Raw genomic sequence first — 20156 nt, forward strand, 5'->3', positions numbered from 1 at the left:
AGCAATAAGACAGCATTAGAGCATTTAAGGAATTAAAACCAAACACAGCCATCATTAAATTAGTCTCTATGCAGATGACATCTTACCTTTTCTAAATATTTCCCATTCTGTGAACGAAACTGCAACAATTACTAATGAACTCTCCTCCATATCAGACTACTCAATCAATTGAAATAAATCTATTTTATTTTCACTGGACAGAAATGCAGAACAAAGACTCAATACCAGTCAAACCAGGCAATATCAAATATCTCCCCCAAACTATCAGAACTGTTGCACCTAAACTACACCTCATGAGGTGGCTGGGCATTGCAGCTCCTTGTCTATCTGCAGGGTTTGGGTGTGGAGTTGGGGCATTCTGGTGTCAGGTGGAGACAGTGGAGGCTCTGTCGGTTGGGGGTCTGGTTTGGTACCTGGGTGGGGCGCGCAGGGGTGCCACGTAGTCTTCCTTGCTTGGTCATGTGGGTGTGTGGATGGAGCGATTGGGTGGGAGTCTAGCTTGGCTTGGGGGTGGACTTTTTGCTTGAGCCGGGGGGCTGGCGCTTGCCCGTCTGCTGCGGATGGGCTGCCCTTTTGCACCTGGGGCTAGGATCACTCCCTTTCTAGCCCTGGGACGGGAAGGTGCAACATTCATGGGGCCCGCAGTTGCTTCAGGTGATGCCTTCCATAGGCGCGGGGTAGGGTGCTGGCAACTTTATGGGTATTGGACCTTGGAGGTTCAGTGGGTGGGGCCTACGGTTAGGCAATCGATAGGGGTCCTGACTTGTCGAGCTGACTCAGTCCTGCCAGAACCTGACCACCTCTGGGCCCGGCTATATTTTGGCTCCTCTATCTTTGTGTGGGGTGGGGGGTGTTCGGGATAAATAAATCAGGTTTGTCTTTGTTGTCTCACATTTTTGTCTCAATAGGCATTCTCCCACCTGATGTCCAGGTGTGTTAAGGTGAACTTGCCTGTAGTGGATAAACGAGGCAGCGTTGAAAATATGTTTTTTACTGATTTGGTGCTATGATGTTTGATTTATGCACAGTTTGAATTACTGTAACGATAAAACCAGTCTTGAAGCATTATAGTTGCTTTAGATTTTCAGAATAAGATGCTTTTTTGAGGAAAATAATGAGTAAAATAAAACACCAGATAGAGATTTTTTTTCTTGACCTTTTGCACTAAATTTAGTTTTGGTGTTTATGCAGGTCATTTCAGCAAACTGATGGGGGTTGAAGGGAAATAGGTTTGTGTGTTTGCTCACTTCCTCTGCTCACCTCAGAGGAAACTGGGGGTTTGAACTGAAAGAACCTCCTGCCTCGTGAGGTAAAGCACCTCCATGAGTTACCGTGACCTGTACTCGTGCATCTGGATCCACTGAACTCAGACGCTGTTATTGCACTGACTGTGTTTTTCAGGGAAATTATCATTTTCTGGATTTGAGGAAAACATGGAACACTGAGGAAGAAAGCAGCTGATCAGGATGGCACTCGCTTCCCTGTGCGTCCTTCTCTGTGAGTAAAAAGATTCTGTTGTTAGTTTATAAGTCTTCATAGATACATTTTTTTTATCAAGAACTGCTTTTAGTTTATGATCCCCCCAGAGCCCTCAGGTCCTCAGGTTCAGGTCTGCTGGTGGTCTCCATGTTGGGTCAGAACTAAAACCCACGGCGATGCCTCATTCCACCAGAACAGCCTGCTTGAGGATGTGAGGGCCTTTAAGAAATAACTTAAGAGAACCTTTTATTCACTTGTTTCACAATGTGCGACACCCTCTGTTTTCCATACCTCTCCGTTTCTAGGGCTGAATGTCGGGTAGGGAGAAGCCGTAGGGGAAGAAATCGGATTCAGCCTAAGATTCATGATACCATAAACTCCTTTCTGTTTTCTGTCATCTGCTGATTTAAAGCCATTATTATAGCCCTACGGTTGCATGTGACTAAGGCTTTATTCCTATTCCTCCCCACTTTGGAACTAATAAAGTTTATTGAATTGAGTTAATCAAAGCCGTCATCAATAAAAGAAGATGCTAATTTCTTCTCTCTTCAGCGACTCTGAGCATCTCTCCTGAGCGATCTCAGTTCCGCCGCTATGAGACTATCTTCCTGAAATGTACGGCCAACTCCACCGGCTGGACCGTGAAGAGGAACACGTCTCTGCACTCCAGTCAGAAGTGTCAGTACGGTTGGGGGATCCCCGGAGAGTCCTCCTGCAAGATCGACACTGCCTACACATCAGACACCGGGGTGTACTGGTGTGAAAACGATCACGGGAAGTGCAGCAACGTCGTCAACATTACGGTCACTGGTGAGCCTGAACCTCCACTCGGCCTCTGCAGGATGCCAGCCAAAGGCGGACCTTTGACCGGACTGTGTTTCCATTTCAGAGTCACCTGTGATGATGGAAAGCCCCCCGTATGGCGTCACTGAGGGGGACAGTGTGACTCTGCGCTGCTCCTACAAGGATGAACACCAAGACTCCTCAACCTCAAACTTCAGCGCCAACTTCTACAAGGATGGGGAGTTCATCAGAGAGGAAGAGGAGGGGAGGATGGTCCTCACCTCCATCTCTCAGTCTTCTGAAGGTTTCTACTCATGTGAGCACCCGTCCAAAGGGAAGGTGTCAACAAAGAGCTGGCTGGCAGTCAAAGGTAAGTCTCAAGAAGGTCTCTACAAGTGTAAGCATGCCTCCAAGAAGAGTCTCCAGAGAGCCAGCTGACAGTGGGAGGTGGTCCTCTGCTCTATTGGCACTTTTAAATAGTGTAGACCAGGCCTTGCTGGTCCTTGAGGGTCTGGTTGTTCTGCTCACTGATGATTAGCTGGATCAAGTTATAGTAGGTTCTGACTGATAACTTTTTTTGATTACTTAACTTCTCCTTTACAGCAACCGAGCAAACAGATGAGAGCTGAAGGCCTCGTGTGTTGGACAGATTTTACAATAGGGGGTTGTGTAGCTTCAGACACAGGAGGAGTATATTTGTATAAACCCCTTTTGTATTTAAGGTTAAAATTTATTTTACTATTTCTGTGTGCATTTCTTTTTGGATAGGACACGAAAGAGAGTGCAATGGTAGAGATGGGGGGCAGAGGTACAAGAAAGGAGAAAGGGGGTAAATAAGTTGGAGGGTGATAAAATAATAGTGGGAGAGGGGAGAATTATAAACAAAAAAAAGGCAACAATATGCTCAAGATTTATTGGTATTGATAATGTAAAGGGAGTTTATTTGTGATCAATCAGCTAATAGGATTTTATTCTTGAATGCACTTAACTGAGTTGTAGCTCTTCTAAAGAAAAGTGGCATTTTAACTGTCAACACCTTCATGTTTGACCTTTGAAGTAAAATAAGACGTTAATATGCCAAACTGAGTTATTCCTTCACATTTTGTTTGTTTATTTCTTTGCAGAAAAATTTCATCCAACAAGCATGGCGGCCACTCCTACGTCTTCCCCTACATCTTCTCCTACATCTTCTTCTACACTCATGTTTCACCCCATGATGATATGCAGTGCTCTGCTTTTCATCCTGTACAGCATCCCATCCATCTGTTGTGTCTACAAATACCGGAAGTGGGCTAAAGGTAGGACCAACAATTTATTAATTCATCCTCTGAGAAAATTGATGAGTTTTTGATGAAATTTGATGAGTTTGATGAGGTTAGTGTGTCTAAAATTATTGAACACAGGGCAATAATTAAAGTCAAAGCTGTAAAAACAAGAAAAGTCTGTGAATTATGAACTTGTTTGGACTCAACTGAGAACAAAACACTTCAACATCATTTGCTGCTTCTGAGGTTCTTTAGTAGCTTCGAGTCATGGTGGAACCCGGAACCAAACAACGCCTGAATCATAAAGGTTCCTCTGTTTTGCTCCAGAGTTGGGCTGAAACTATGAGACTGTTCTGGAGTGTCTACTAGGGATGCCAACGTTCTGGGTTTAAAACCGAACCGTGTGCTACACCATTGAACTGAATCCTGTGAAGTGTTGCATTTCTAGTGTGTACAGTAGTCCGTCTCTATAACACGGTATACTTAGCTCATAAAGTGTGTAGTGAGGAGCTTTACAGCCTTAAAACATTTAGAATTATTGTAAAAATAAAGATGGTTAATATTTTTCAACCGTAACTGCTGCGAATAAGGAGGGAGCACCATAATGTGTCTACATGATGTCAAACTCATTTTTACATAGAATTCTAGTTTAAATTCACAGAGCTTAAAGCTGGGGACGATCCAGGAGTTTCTCAAGAGATTAATAGATGTTCTGTGGTTTTTCTTTTTAAGGCTTTAGTGACAAAAAAAGTGTTTTCTTTTTCCTGTTTATGAAGTTAACTGGAGATTAACAGCACTAACTTTGATCTCAGTAAAGAACCGTTCATAATCCGGATCTCTTTTAATAAAACTTTCACTTTATTATTATTTTTTACTCGTATTTGGTTTGGATAAAAGGTTGTGTCACCAAATCAACTTCAAGTTGCAAGCACAGCTTCTCAATCTGGCTCTGCAACATATATGTTGGTAATGGAAAACACTTTGACCCCTGACGCGCTTTGAACTAATGTAACTGTTTTGACCAATTAACACAACTCCAACAACAACACCTACTTCGAGGTGTTGTTGGCGACATCTCCGGTACTAAAGGGTTAACAATGCTGTGAGCAGATGGTTGGGCAACTCGTATCATCAAAACTGACCATAGCACCAATACACCTTTCATGTCTGAGGCTGATAGACGTGTTTTTGTCTCTCTCTAACTCAAAGTGACCAGTTGCCCCTAGCAACCAGCATCTATTCTGTCTGTACTAGTTGTTTTTCCGACACAATTCAGAATAGACTTTACACCTTGATGATTAAAGTGCAGTCAGACCCCAGGTCTTCTGGGAAATGTTCGCAATGTCTCTTGAGGTTTGTTTGTGGTTGGACGCTGCGTCGGCGGCATCGGACACTCTGAGAGCTGATGTGAAAGGAACTTCCTGTATGTTCAGCTCAGAAACACAGCGACATGTTTGGGCGTTTGCTGCAGCGGCACGATCGCACTGCCAAGCCTCTGCAGCTGTGAAAGGCTACTGATTGTGGGTGTGATGATGTTGTGGTTTTACCAGTTAAATAAAAATACCTCAGAGCTTTTTCATCGTAGGAACAAAAAAAGAATCAGCAACACGTATGTAACTCTGTGTTTTATTCTGAAAGACATAACGATGGAGGAAAAATAATTACTTTAAAATGAAATGCAACATTTGTATACTACTTTTTAGTAACTTTCAGCTCTCTAAAGCACTTAAAAAGTATTTATGAGGAGGATTATCCATTGACTGAACATGAGAACTGGACTGAGTGACTCCTCCCCCCTGACGTTCCAAACAGGAAGTACCTGCTGGCTCCAAGGAGCCAAAACCCAGAAACGTCTGTAGAGAAATAAACAGGAATAAAAGGTCATAAACAGACCAATCAGATGCCTCAATAAAAGTAGGTGGAGCCTACTGGCCCCCATGTCCAACATTCAAAACGATGATTGACAGATTTCGTCTAGCCCGCATTCAAATGTTAGGGGTGTGGCCTTCCAATAAGCTCACGTTGACATGGACTTGGACCAATCACTACTTACTGATGACGTCTGGGTCCAACATGGTGGTGGTTGTGACACAGAAAGAACAATCAGGACTGAATTGACATCTTTTGGTTGGAGCCAGAAGTCAACTGTTTTCTATGGGTGGCGTCACACTGACTCAGTCCAGTTCTCTGATACAGTCAATGGGATTATCAGGAACATCAGAGCAGCTGTGGATCCAAACGACCAGCAGATATTCTTCAAACAGGAAGATGGAGATCCTTTAGTTTGAAAATCCTTCTCGAAAATCAAAACAAACAAACAAACAAAAATCCTGGAAATCAGCGTGAAGCGCCGTTACCAGATGGACGCCGCTTGGCGTTTAGATGGTTGTCATCTGAGTCCCTGTTTACTTGTTTTTTTTCTTTCTTGAAATTTTCACAGTTTGTTAATGTAACTCAAAGAATGATAAGTGTAACGTAATCTGCTTTTATTTTGAAAAGATCTAACTTGCATGAAGTAATTGCACAAATTTAATTATAAAAAAGTTCTAGGATATTTGTGAAATTACTTCAAAAAGTCCTTCAGCAATGATGTCAATCAACAGATCAAAATGTGGATTTGGTTTGTTGGAATTTTGAAGGTTTTTCACCTCATATCGTTGCAAATGAAGATTTATTTTGGTAAATTCTGACTTCTTTTTTTAGGCTTGGTTACTGATCTTTCTTGTTCAAACAAAAAAGCCTTTTTTAAACATTCTTCACAATAAGAAGAAGAAATAAACTTAAATTGGTGAACAAGTAGGGCGGGGCTAATACAGAAAATAAAAGCTCCTCAAAGGGTGAGGCTGCTTGTCAAAGTACATTTAGATTAAAAAAACACTTTAATGCTGCTTTTATTTTGAAAAATATGTATAAGTGGATTTCCCTTCTTGCAGTCCGAGCTGACGTCAAACTGTTAGCCGTACATCGCAACAAGTTACAAGAAGTGGACCTAAAGGACATGAACGTCTACCTACACAAACCTCTTCCTCCTCCTCCTCGTCTTCATCGGTGTTGACCTGACAGATTTATTTTGGCGTCGTCTCACGGAAATCATGAACCAATGATGTCATCATCCTGACCTGGTACAGCTGGAGTTGTGAGGACGTACAAAAACTGCCCGACAACAACGACAACATGTGTGTCCTGTGTTTGTCAGTGGTGTTTCTTTGTCATGTTGTTTGGTTTATACACACACACACACACACACACCCACACACACACACACACACACCCACACACACACACACACACACACACACACACACACACTGAAGCCAGGATTTTAGAGGGAATTTCCTGTTTGCATCTGGATAAGGATTTGGTAAAAATCACACACAACCTCCCGATTCTGTTTTTTAAAGTCTTTTTCTTCAGATTTTGTTATATTTTTCATTTGTGAATCTCTTCATGGATGAGCTTCCACAGACCTGGAGGATCATGGAGGCCGCTGAGTTTGATCCATTTATTCCTTTATTTGTAGATAGAAAAGTGGAAATTAAAGAGCATGAATGTTTCTCAGCATAGGAGTGACAGAGACGACAGACGTCTGGTTTCCTCTCACGTCTCCACTGTGAGACGACGTCTTTTCCATCTTCCAGCATCATTTCCAGCTGCAGCACAGACCAGAGTCACATTAGGAATCAGAACGACCTCGGAGTGACCCCAGAAACCCCACCAGGAGAGCTCCGCCCTCTGCTTTGGGGGCAACACAGTTCAGGAAATGTCTTCCTTCAATTTTAACAAACATTTCTTAACGATAAGAGAAGTTCTTTTGGGTTGGATGGTGAGGATGGCGGTCCTCCACCCTCTGGATCATCACCACCAGAACATTTGCTGGTTTGGGTTCTGTTAACGTTCTGTCAGTCCGAGGCTGACCTCTGCAGGTCACAAGGAGACAAAGCAGAGGATCAGCTGGAGCTTTTTACCTGCTCCTCTTTCTCTGGACCACACCATCAGCCGGGGGAGGAGGACAAGCAGAGACAAGCATTTTTTTTTTCATACCTCGAGTCCACAGTCTGTATTTGAGGAAGAAGAGGATGAGGAAGACATTGTAGAAGATGAAGAGCAGAGAACTGATGAGCAGTTTGGTCCTGGACATGAGAGGAGGAGCTGCAGCTCCACACTGAGCTCTGTCTGGAGAACACAGAACATAAAAAATGAAAGAAAAACATCTGTTTTGGTTTGAAAGTACAGTTTTGCTGGAAACGTTACCAAAAAAAAATAACATTTTCATTTTTCAAGCTGGCGTTTGTGTGAAAACTCACCGTCTTTAAGTTCAGCTTCAACTGAAACTTGTTTTTCTGTCTTTAAGTTGATGAAATATTATAATCACTTTGATAATTAAACGTGTCACATATACAATGTAAACGATGAAGTCATTCTGGAATTTATTGTAAAATTACAGACTAAAGGATTTTTATTTGTTGGCTATTTTTATTTTTATAAAAGAAAGTCGGTAAAAGGAGCAGTTTGTTTATTTATGATTTTTATTTTGTTTATTTTTTTTAGCTAAATTAATTTATTTTTCAAAATTTTTCTGACAAACAAAATAAGCAAATTTTATTATAATTATTCAACCAAAAGTTGTAAAGTATTAGAATATGTCTCTTTTGTCATGTTTTTTTGTCTTCAAATAAAGAAAACTACAAGGATTTAGCAGAAATGCCTCGTTGGGCCGATTACATTCAGACTTTATGGGCAGAATGTGCTTTGGGCAAGTTTGGTCTCAGTTTGGAGGTTTTTTTTTTTAAGTTCTTTATTGAAGTACAGTTTAACCAATCATTTATCAAAATGATTGTAAACTTACGGTATTAAAATAAAGTGTATTTTTATTTAAAGTATACATCTACAATTTCCTTTGTCCCTCAAACTAGCAATTATACTAGTTTTATCTTGTCCAGTCATTTCTTTTCTTTTTTACTAGAATAAAAACAAAACTAAGTGGACTAGATAGATTAGGCTAAGAACAATAGGACTGGACTAATTGCTAATGGAGTAACGGAAACTGTGGCAGTTGACAGAAGGCTGAGCTCTGTCTCCCCCTCTGGTCACCGGGGGAACTGTCTGCAGGAGTTCTGACACACTACAACTCCCAGCATCCCCAGCACACACTTCCTGGATGCAGCACACCTGACTCTCGTTCATTCATCAACCACAGCAAACTTAAGCTCTGCACTGAGTGAAGCAGTGTTTGTGTCACTCTGTCTTCTTTACTGAGCGTTATAGCTGGACCTGATCTTCTGTGTCCTGATTCTGATTCTTTGCCTGCCCCGAATATCGCCCGTGTTTTGGTGCCCCTGTCTCTCCTTTTGCCTGTTAATGACCCCCGACCGTCTGACTCTAATTTAGCTTTGTGGGCCTTTAGCTCATAAAATGTTCCAGCTGTCTGTCTGGGGCCGTGAAAGCAGTAGACTTAAAAATACACTTTATGTTTGTTAGACACATTGTTTATAAAGTTTTTGTTTCATTTTCTTTGAGAAAAATGTCCTTTTTTTTAACTTGTCCTGTCCAACAGCTGGGCAAGGAGATGAGAACTGAGGGCCTCTTTTCTTTTTACTTTTGGCAGCAGCACATCCAAGTTCCTGTCAAAATAAAATACACATCCTGTCTGCTGCAGCAGATTTATTTGAGTGAAAAGTGCTGAAAAGTCAAATCAAATGACAAACATTTCCATCGTTGGGACTTTGGTTTGTCCTTTTTCTCCTTTACTATCAAATATAAACACATTAGTGTATATCCATTCTATTTAAAATAATGATGTACTTTGTGCTTTAAGCTGCCCGTCCTCTGCTGAAACAAAGGGGGGATTGCAGACTTCCGGGTTGAATTACCTTAATGACCTGACTGTGGCTGAAAAGCATAAACCTTTAGCTTTACCAAATCATTGGAATTTCTCTGATGTAGCAAACTACTGATGATTGACACTGGTCTATGTCAAACGCTTGAGCAAAGGTGTCGTTTCTTTACACTTTCAGGCTTAGTGATTAACCTCTGGGTGGTTTTCGGATGACCTTTGGGCTGGAAAGCCGTGACTCTATCTGGCAACACTGAGGATGACAGATGATCAGAGAACTTCTGTCCTTTCCCTTTGTTGTGGTTTGAATTCACACACCTGACACCGTTCAGACAGAAAAGATGAGCCACGAAGGTCAGAGGTGTACCTCTCACTGTCAGCCAGCTCTCCTCGGATTCTTCTCCGTCAGGGTGCTCACACCTGTAGAGACCTTCATCAGACCTGGAGACTGCGGTGAGAATCATCCTCCCGGCCGCTCCTGACCCCAGGAGAACGCCGTTCTTGTAAAAGTTTGCGGTGAAGTCTGAGGTCGCTGTGCGTCGGGTTTCAGTCTTGTAGAAGCAGCTGAGTGTCACGTTGTCTCCGTCCGTCAGAGGATGAGGAGGGCTCTCCAGGATCACACCTGCATCTGTGAAACACACTTAACCCCACGGCTCAAGTTTCTGGTAGAAAACGTGCTGCTTGTCTTACAGGTCACAGAGATGCTGACGGCGTTGCTGCTCCGCCCTCGCTCATTTTCACACCAGTACACCCCAGTGTCTGATGGGTACGCCATCTCGATGACGCACAAGGACTCGCCGGGAACCCCCCCAGACCTGTGGCACTCCTGATCCACGTGGACAGACGTGTTCCTCTTCACGGTCCAGCCGCTGGAGTCCGCTGTGCAGCTGACGGCGAAGCTGTCGTACTGGAAGAACTGAGACCGGTTCGGTCTGATGCTCAGCACGGCTGCAGGACGACAGATAGACAGATGGAGCAACAACAGTATCGGTGCAAAGCAAACAGGATAAAATCAATCCATATATGCTTTTTATGCAATTTAAGCAAACATAAGGCCAATCCAGAGCCTCCTTCAACCAAATCAGGTTGATCAACAGCCAAGCTTTTGATCTAACCACACGCACCACACCGGTGCAGGTCAACCGTACAGGTGCATGTGACTAAAGCCAAGGTGACCGTGTCGATAAGGTAATCTAATGTCTTTCATCTCTTCCCCATAGGAGATTTCTGGTTTACAGGCTGAAATCTGAGCCCCAGAGCTGAAATTTTATGTAATACATAAACGTTTGGCTGATGCACTTCGTGGTTTTACATCAGTGTGAACACAAAAGATACTAGATGAAAGCCCCAAGATTCAGCCATGTATATAAGGTCATTGCTGATTCGTCCCGGTGGAGCGTGGTTCCTTTGTGAGAACTCAAACACGTTAACATATTTCTATCGTTGGTTTGCGTTCATCAGATTTCTCTCGTGTATTTCGTTTCTGGAGGATGCTGCAGTTAAGTTTTAGTGGAAGTCTGTAGCTTTCCTCCCAACAAATCCGTGATTTATAATTTTTTTTTTTTTTTTTTAGTTCTTGTAATTTGGAAGGCCCCGCCCTCTTTTATTCAAGAGGACCTGCCTGCAGACAACAACAGACATCAGTTGATGCCACCGGGAGTTCACATCTCACCCCCCTCCCCATTTCAGTCAAACACACTCCTTTTATGGTCGCCACTCTTTTGCCGTGCAGCTAATCTGCGGCTGGACGCCTGTCCAAGTACGTGCTCACAAGGTTGATGCCCTAGATGCCTCCAACCCCAGTGGGCCTAGCAACAGACTGGCGACCTGCCCAGGGTGTACCCGCCTTCCCCCAACAGTATCCAGTAGCCTACTGTGCTCTCTGACATACTATAACTCTGTACGTGATCAACGTCAACCAGATGATTCGCAGAGAAAAGTAGCAACACATGACTGATTTTTCAAAGCTGCTTTTCTGAGCTACAGAATAAACCATTTTACTCCACATTAAGGGTTGAAAGGTTATGGTGATCTAAGGAATGTAAACACTGGAGCTAAGAGGGCTACAAATGATTGACCTGTTTTAAGCTCTTCTGGCACATTAAACCGTGGATTCATGCTAAAAGGTTTTTGGGAAAGGTGCTATAATTCTGAAATCTTGACGATTTTCCGCTTCCAGCTAATGATCTTGTCTTGTCAGCCAGATCAGCCTCCTTCCTCTGGTTCTTGGGTCTGACAGGAGACGGCTGCTGGGCTCTGAGTCCGGACATGTGATCGGTGTCATGTTTCTTCAAAGCAACAGAAAAGAAGCTGCTGGTCTCAGAGAAGCTCTGAGCTCCTGTTTGGACTGTAGAGGAAAACTTTTAGAAATGCAAACCCAACAGGTTTAGGAAGGACTTTAGGAGAGTTCAGAAGTATTTTTAGCTTCTTTTTTTTCCAGTAAAACCTGTTGAGGATTCCTTCTTTGGCCTGAAGTACCCTCCTCCTCCTCCTCACTTCTAACACCTCCTGGTTGGCTGTCTCTGCATAGCTTCCCTCCCCAGGTAAGAGGGAGTCACTAAGTTGAAAGATCACGTTCTTTACCTATGATCAAACCTTTCTAAAGTTCTTTTTTTGAAAAGTTCCGCTGCGTTCCTGCAGCTCCACGTTTAGATGAAGAACTTTTGCCTTTTTGTGAAAAACTCAACACCAAATTCCATCAGTGAGGCAGATTTTAGCGTCATAAATGGTTACCGTGGTTTCGATCGAGCCTTTCCTCATAAAGGTTTTTAAAAAGATCAAGTTGTTTCCCATTCAAATAAATAAAATAAAGTAAATCTTTAGAGTTTGTCTTCAGAAAACAGTACAAAACCATCTTAAACTCACCAAGCGTGATGCACAGCGACGTGATGGCCATTCTGATGGCGTTCTGTCCTCTTGACTTTTAAAACCGCAGCACTTTGACTGAACACAGGAAGTGACCCCCGTCCCCCCCCATCCCCCCCATCCCTTTGTGGTGTCCTCCATGACTCCAGTCGTTTTTCAGAACAGTTGGAGCTCCAACATTTCTCACTAAAAACTGAGGAGCTTTTAAAGACGATCAAAGTTTATTAAATCTGTGTTAAATCTGAGAGTTTTTTCTCTTTAATGGGAGAATCTGGTCCATCTCAGGTCTTTCTTCCTGTATGAAAACCACAAGAACAAACAACGAAAGCAAGTTTCCACCTTTTAGACACGATAACCCAGTTTGAAGACACTGGGGGGTGGTTTATTCTTGTTTTCTGTTTGCTCTGCAGCCCAAAAGCATCTCAGACTCTTCTAACCATTATTCTGTCTAAATGAGCAGTGTGGTGGAAGCTGGTTATCAACGAACCACTGGTTAAAAAATAATGAAAACATGGGTTGATTTGATTCACCCCAAATTGGTTAAATTCATTCTCTACAAATTTGTGGCCATAAGGAGGCGATCATTTAATTAACAGCAAACACAAACATGAAGATTTGGTCCCTGCTGGTCAGTCCTTTTAGCGTCCTCGGCTGTTACATCAACCAGAAAGATGTTTCCTTTGTCTCTCTAACTTACCTCTGAGTTGTGGGCCAGACAGTCTCTGTTACTCTCTCCTGCTAGCTTACGGTCCCTCACAACCCCAACCTAACAAAAAAGGTGATCAATATCAGAGCTATCCACATTCCAGTTTAGAACCAGATTTCAGCTCAGACCAGGAAAACAAAGACGTTCATGGATCTGTTTGTCTGACAGTGGATGATCAGAATGAAACGGAGCAGGTAGCTTATGGCCCCAGCCAAAGTGTTTCCACGTCACAAATACAATTTTTTTTGTTCCTCTGATCTTGATTTACAATAATTTGGATAAAAAGATACATTTAAAAATGGAAATTTAGGCTAATTCATGTCCTCCATCAGAAAAATGCTACAAGAACATGTTAAAAACATCAAAAACAACACTTTTATTGTCATTGTTTCTCCATAAGAAAACTGGTTCATATATTAGACGAAGTCAAATAATTGTAATATTTTTTATGGTTCTTAACCCATCCCATAATCCTAACAATACCTAAACGAGTTTGCTAATAGGCCGCTCAGGGGGTCAACCCACAGCTAAAAGAGGGAGTGAAAACTAAACACTAATAGTCCAAAACTACCATCTCTAAATCATAACTGCTGAAGTCATTAAGTCAGAGTTTGAAAATGTTTTTAAAGCAGAAACGTGGAGACAGAGATAGAAAAGAAACCTAATAAACGTAAACATTACAACAGGAAGTTGGACCAAAGGGGGAAAAACGGAGCACCAGAGTGAAGTTTCAGGTCTTTCTGGAACTTTCCTTCAGGCTAAAACGCTGCTTCAAGAGGCGTCAAGTTTTATCTGTGTCAAGTTTTGAATAGTTCAGGGCTGCTGTCATGCAGGAAAGACGTGATTTTGACAACCGAGCAATACATAACTCAACTAAAGGTTAACTGAAACTCTGCTGGAACTCAACTGAAAACTGTATAAATTAATTTTTTTTATGCACAAGAGATAAAAAATAACAAAAAGTAAACTGTAGTATAGAAGTTTAATGAATGTGAAATAGAAAAAGGTTTAAGTCTAATTCTAAATATTCTGTTAAGTAAAATACTTATACTGTCGATCATCATTTAATATGTACATCGATGCCATAACTTTCCAGCCATTCCCACGGACACACAGAATGGAATGAAAAGCTTTCAACATCCAGGGTGAAGGAAGGCTTCATGAAGTCAGAGCAGAACTGAATCCACGATGAAGAAGAGGGTGGTCCACATTAGGAGCAGAGCACCTCCTGACCACTAATAGGCCGCTCACAGGGTCAACCCACTGCTCCCACAGTCATTCTGCCACTCCTGCGGTCAATCCGGTGGTTCTGCAGTCAGTTTGCCGCTCCCACAGTCATTCTGCCGCTCCTGCGGTCATTCCGGCACTCTAGCGCTTCTGATGCTGTCTTTCATTTTTTAAGAAGCAAAAGGATCGGAAAACCATCAAAACTGGTTTACTTGGGTTTGGATGGCGCCCAGTTATTCAAATATCTGGAAAAAAGGAACAGATTTTCAAAAAATAAGATAAAAAATAATTAATTTATCTTTAAGTCTTGCTGTTTTACCGTCGTATGATGAAACAAAGCAATAAAACTAAGGAGAATCCAAGGAAAACACATACAAACACACTGGTTTGTCCATCTGATGTAAAATAAAACAAAAACTCAAGTTAGGAAAAAAGTCTTAATTGTGACCATAAAGACACCAATCTGCTGCTTACTTCTCTGAGAGTCCCCGTCCCATCTGTAAAAGCTTGTGGGGCTGTTGAAATACAGCTGCATCTTTGTTGTTGAGGTTGGAATATCTGGGCCTAAAACACAGAAAGTTGTCCAGTTTACAAAAAACTACATGACAATGTTTGATGGTTGGCTGAGTACTGTTTATATGCTGCAGTTTAAGGTAAGAAGGATTAAAAAATAAACAGTAATTAATGAACAAACATTGTACGGAGGGCAGTTGGATTGGCAATTCCTCATTGCTCCTTGAGTGTGTGTGTGGTTTTCATGTGTGATGTACTGACGATGTGTCCAGGCTGTACCCCGCCGTTACCAATAAAGACTACACTGAGTACTGTATATGTCGGCTAACCATCCATCCATCGTCCATCTGCTTATCCAGAACTTGGTCATCAGCTTAAGGTTGTGTTGCAGCCTCTATTTAAAATCTGCACATGTTGCACAGATGACAACTGGTCATATGTGAATATACGAGGGAATAATGAGAAAAGTTGTGGTCTTGACGTAAAATTTTCACAGATGTATCCCAAAGGAACCATGTTAAAACCACGGAAGAAGTACCAATAAACCACGCAAAGAACACCTCAATTAATTTCAACGTGATATAAAACTTCGACACTGATGTTAGAGGCATGAAATGTCCATTGGACATACAGCGCCCCCTGTGAATTGGCGCCCCAGGCAACCGCCCATACCTAAATCATACCTAAGATTACTACTGCTTATCGGTACAGTTAACGTATTATAACTTTATCTTTCGATTACCAGTTTTGAACATTGGAAACAAAACTTTTTACTTATTACTTTGGTACTTTGGAAGCGGGCTGCAAGGCGGTCACAGGCAAGGAGATGTGTGTGCTTTAATTCAAAGGATGCTAGCAACTGCCGGGATGAGGAGATGTCGGTTATTAAGGTATGCTGATAAGTGTGACATATAGATTGTTGGGAAAACAGTGAGAAGCAATGTGGAAAGTTAATGAGTCTGCATTCATCTGACCACATTACAATGAGTTGCTGTGTCTCATCATCGTGGCGTTATGGTTTGTGTTTAAGAGAATTCTGTTAAGGAAGCACAAGGTAGATTATAAAACGATGTCACAGCTGCGTATGCTGCGTAACGAGACACAGAAAAGCATGTAAAAAGCGTTTTCAGCTGTGAAAATCCAGGCCACTAGCCAGATCCTCTCACTGGCCAATCAGAGCCTGGTGCAGCAGCTTGCTCCTACCCCAAATGCATTGACCACCTTACAAATCCCTCCTTCTTTAGAACTTGTTAGAACAAGTAAGCAGTTGGATCCTTTTTTTTTCAGTTTGAAAACACGACAATCGTTGCTTCACATTTGTCCATGGCTCATCGGTTGCTGCGTTCCTGCTCTGTTTACATCGGCTACGGTGGCCATTTGATTCAGTTGTTCCGTTCCGTATTCAGGAATCTTAGACCAAACTTTAGCTCAGTCCAATTGGAAACAAACTGACACCGCCTCGAAAGCAGGGTCCAAGAGCGGTTCCAGTCCTGGACCAGGGTCCACTTGGGTGTATTGAGACTGACACTGAGGAGAACTGCATTCCAAACTTACTGACAACCAGCTGAACTTTGGCCCTTTGACCTCTTTCGGGTAGGAAGCAATCGTAGGTCCCGCTGTCGTCGAGCGTCACATTCATGATCTTGAGCGACACGTCTCCATGTCTCAGCCTTTCATCAAACAGTGACGTCCTCTGAATGTACAACTGCATCATCATGGCAGAAATTTGTATTCCTCTCCTGTAGAGGAAAACGTAGGTTTTCCAGCTCCGCCTCCTGGCTGGCTCTGTCTTACTTCCCTCTTTGGACCACTCAATGGTTTTATGTAGCAGGTCCATCTCCAACTCCAGGCGGCACGGCAAGATAACATCTTGTCCGGGAGCGACGATGATTGGATTATCGGAGCCAATGAGGCGGTTTTCACCTGGAAAAAGAAGACACGTAACTAAGAGTGTCAGACACCAACAAACGGTTCAGGAAGGGCTGACATGGAACTGTCAGCAGTGATGGACATAACGATCAGTCAACAGCTAGTTACATTTTGAATGTCTTTTGCCTCTAGCAGACAATGCAAGAGATATTTTTATTATGGGTGGGGATTTAAACTTTGTATTGAACAACAGACTTGATTGATGCCAAAGTCTTTATATCCTCAAACAAGGATGTCGAAAAGTTTTGCAAGTATGATGGAATCATTGGGTCTAGTAGATACATGGCTTCATCTCCACCCACATGAGAAAGATTTTACTTTTATGTCATAGAACATGGAAGCTACTCAACATTAGATTATTTCATAATTTCCAAAAGAGATATTCTTGGTTCACTGGTTAAGGGAATATCCAATCACAGTCCAGTTACAATGATAAGGGGCAATGCAACAGAAGTAAATACGAAAAGGTAGACTCAATGTCTCCTTGTTGGCTAACATTGAAACAAAAGAGGAAATCAGACCAGCTCTATTTGACTATTTTTCTCTCAATATGAATGGAATGGTCTCACCTTCTTCTTTATGGAATGCAGGAAAAGCTACAACAAGAGAAAAAAATATATAAGTTCAAGCTTAAGAAAGAAAGAGCTAAGAAACAACTGTAGCTATAAATTAAAAGAACAGAAACAACATGACAAACATGAGATACTTGATCAACTTGCTAAAACCAGAGCAAAATTGGATGAGATAAGGTATGAAGACGCACTTCAATGTCCAATGAGAATCGTCTGGAAAAGTAAACTCAAACAAGTTTATGTCATGGAAAAAAATCTCTTTATAAAGTCTCTTCATGTGAAAACAGGTTATTTTTTTGTCATCAGTGGTGGAGTACAGGGATCTGAATGTTTAAACTAAAGGTTGCTTAGTTGGGAATTCTAGTTGTTGCTGTTATGATAATACAATAATAGTATTGATGATCTATGTTTGATCAGTGATTTGTGCCATCTGTTTTGGATTGTTGGTTTCTATGAGTTGCACAATTTGAAAAAAAAAGTAAAAAAAATAAAATAAAAGAATGATTAGTTTTTATTTCATATAAAGACAAACATGAAATTATTGATTTTCTGACTATTCTAACTTCAAGAGGATTCTTTAAATTCCAACCAAACATCACATTTTGGGGACAGATTAGGAACATTTCTAACCAATAGGATTCTGTAAATACAATAGAATAATGATACACTTTCAGTTAAGAAAAACTTACTAACTGGTTTGGATTTGAGATTTCTATCAAGCCAAACCGAAAGTTTTAAAGATCGAAAGCCCAGGAAAAAAAGTCAAACTTGTAAAGTGTTTTAACCAACAGCTGATAAGATCTTTTTTTTTTTTTTTTTTACTTTTCCTGTCCAACAGTTGAACAAACACATGAGAGCTGAAGGCCTCTTGTGTTGGACAGATTTTAGTGTTACAACAGGGGTTCTGAATCTTCTGACAAAGATATATATTTGAATAAACCCCTTTTGTAATCGGGGCCAAACTTTATTATTTTACTGAAATTTGTAACAGTTTTTTGTTGGAATCAGAAAAGAGAAGGAGGGAAAAAGAGAGAGCAATGTTAGAAACAAGGGATAGGAGGGTGATTGCCATGAATGCCATGAAGCAGCGTAAAGCAGCAAGTTGCTGGATGTTTATATGGTCTGGTTCAGATGTAATACTAATCTAAAAGGGTTTTCTGAAGTATATGTTTAGGATGTCTCAGTTTAAAAAAGATCTATGCACGTGGACTACACGCTCTGTTAGAAAAAATGATTTAAAGAATCCTTCAATCAATTTTTTTCAAAATTAAAACAAACCATTTTGCGTCATTGGAACAACCTAGAACTGCTTATAAACTAGCCTGATGTGTTTTTGATTCTGATATTATATTAGAATAATGACTGATGTTACAGACCAGAACACAGGGACGGACAAATCGTTACTTATTGAAATATACTTTCAGTTAAGAAAAACATACTAATTGGTTCGGATTTAAGATTTCGTCAAGATTGAACTCTAAACCATGAGGATTATTTCAACCTCAAGGAAACAGTTTAAACACCAAGAAAGCATGAACACACAGTCATTAGACAAGCTGGAAGTCTAGAGAGGGTCACAGAGACTGGATGAGTCTTCTACCTTCAGCAGGCCGGCAGCAGAAAGACAGAAGCAGCAGTGAAATCCAGAATGAGACAGAAACTGTGGCCTTCATGATAGCTCCAGATAGTCAGGAGACAGAAAATTGTCCTCTCATGTTGGCTGCTGATGAGCTCTAACCCAAAAAGTGTCTACAGAGTGAATAGTTGCTTTACTTCCTTGGTGATAAGAAAAAACACAAACAAAGGTATGGGTGTGTCTCGCTTTCTTCAGAAATGTCACAAACGACTCAGCAATATGAGAGTTAACTTTTTAAACAGGACAATATTCAGCTTTGAAGTAAAGTATTTGGCTGAAAAATAAATTCGATGCACATCCAAATGTTTGGAAAGATGAACCTCAGCAAATAGAAAAATGAAGGGAATAGAAAGATGAAGGGAAGATTTTCTGAGTAAAAGACTTCAGTAAAGTACAGAATCAGAGACGAGGTCAGAAGTTTAACTTCCTCATTTTCTTTGGTAATATAACAAATGAAAAATCTAGAAAACCAATCTGAAATATGTTTTCTAAAGATTTGTTGATCAGCAGTTTTATTGTCTTAAAGCAAAGTTTTCTAATGTATAAAATAATATTCTCATGGCAGGCATAGGAATTTTACAGACCTTTAATGAGGGCTATTTTATTTTTTTTATTGAGGAAAAATGTTTTTCTGCCAGCATGATGTGGACGACAGGTCGTAGTGAAGAAAGTAAGTGAAGTAAGTGGGAAATAGGTGATTTCTCATTTTCAAAACCCCTAAATCATAAATACTGCTCAAGGAGCCCGTTAGTGCTGTTCACATGAAAACGGAGCTGAATAGTTTGACCTGCAAACAAAACTAGGCATAGGCGAGACGAGCAAAGTCAAGACGGACAAAGGCCATAAATAAACGCTGAAAACAGCAGAGTAGAAATGCTCAGAACGGCAGCGAGCCCTAAACAAGACTTTAATAAATACACCAGCTGAGATTACAAAATGCAGAACAGCTGTGGTCGAAGGTGAGTGAGCGGTGGCTGATGGGAAATGAAGTGCAGACGCAAACCGCGTCATTATGCCGAAAATGGCTCCCTCTGGTGGCCGGAAAGGGAGACAGAAGTCCTGACAGTTCAGTGCATGTAAGTTTTTAACGTCAGCGTTCAGTCACACAGAAACAGATTAAAAATGGCTGCCTTCATGCATTTGTATTGAGGAACAAATGTTTGTGTAGTGTCTTTGCTCTAAGGCGGTGAACGTGTGACGGTGCATCAAGCTTCATCATTTTCATCAGTGATGAGTGGCTGACAGTCTATGGTCATCTTCACCGCGGCCTCCTCTACTGCTTTGCCTGTTAGGAACTAAAAGGCAGAAGGAAATATTTGGTCTCAGGCTTGTTAAAGAACTGTCATTT

At 41.4% G+C, this 20156-nt stretch overlaps 3 protein-coding genes across 4 annotated transcripts; 1 reads left to right on the top strand and 2 right to left on the bottom strand.

Annotated features, from left to right (window-relative positions):
• The first annotated feature begins 1206 nt into the window (after positions 1 to 1206).
• LOC105356326 (Fc receptor-like protein 5) lies at positions 1207 to 7854 on the top strand. Of its 2 annotated transcripts, XM_020711456.2 has the most exons (6): positions 1207 to 1309; positions 1402 to 1497; positions 2032 to 2289; positions 2369 to 2632; positions 3387 to 3560; positions 6461 to 7854. In XM_020711456.2, the coding sequence occupies exons 2-6, from the start codon at positions 1467 to 1469 to the stop codon at positions 6580 to 6582; spliced, it is 849 nt and encodes a 282-aa protein (XP_020567115.1). In that variant the 5' UTR covers positions 1207 to 1309; positions 1402 to 1466; the 3' UTR covers positions 6583 to 7854. The 2 variants fall into 2 exon arrangements, with proteins under 2 accessions (XP_020567115.1, XP_011485520.2); XM_011487218.3 differs by lacking the exon at positions 1207 to 1309 and having other exon boundaries at positions 1324 to 1497.
• LOC105356317 lies at positions 7316 to 12576 on the bottom strand. The gene is made up of 5 exons (XM_011487198.3): positions 12226 to 12576; positions 10051 to 10308; positions 9728 to 9988; positions 7569 to 7700; positions 7316 to 7444 (listed from the first exon to the last, which is right to left on the bottom strand). Exons 1-5 carry the CDS (start codon positions 12254 to 12256, stop codon positions 7416 to 7418), a joined length of 711 nt encoding a protein of 236 aa, XP_011485500.1. The 5' UTR covers positions 12257 to 12576; the 3' UTR covers positions 7316 to 7415.
• A 761-nt stretch (positions 12577 to 13337) lies between these two features.
• On the bottom strand, positions 13338 to 19106 carry LOC101174866 (selection and upkeep of intraepithelial T-cells protein 6). The gene is made up of 6 exons (XM_023965976.1): positions 18773 to 19106; positions 17170 to 17196; positions 16226 to 16594; positions 14633 to 14722; positions 14478 to 14553; positions 13338 to 14403 (listed from the first exon to the last, which is right to left on the bottom strand). The coding sequence occupies exons 1-6, from the start codon at positions 18843 to 18845 to the stop codon at positions 14367 to 14369; spliced, it is 672 nt and encodes a 223-aa protein (XP_023821744.1). The 5' UTR covers positions 18846 to 19106; the 3' UTR covers positions 13338 to 14366.
• Positions 19107 to 20156: the final 1050 nt, after the last annotated feature.

This window comes from Oryzias latipes, chromosome 18, assembly GCF_002234675.1.
Source record: "Oryzias latipes chromosome 18, ASM223467v1".
NCBI classification, from domain to species: Eukaryota; Metazoa; Chordata; class Actinopteri; order Beloniformes; family Adrianichthyidae; genus Oryzias; species Oryzias latipes.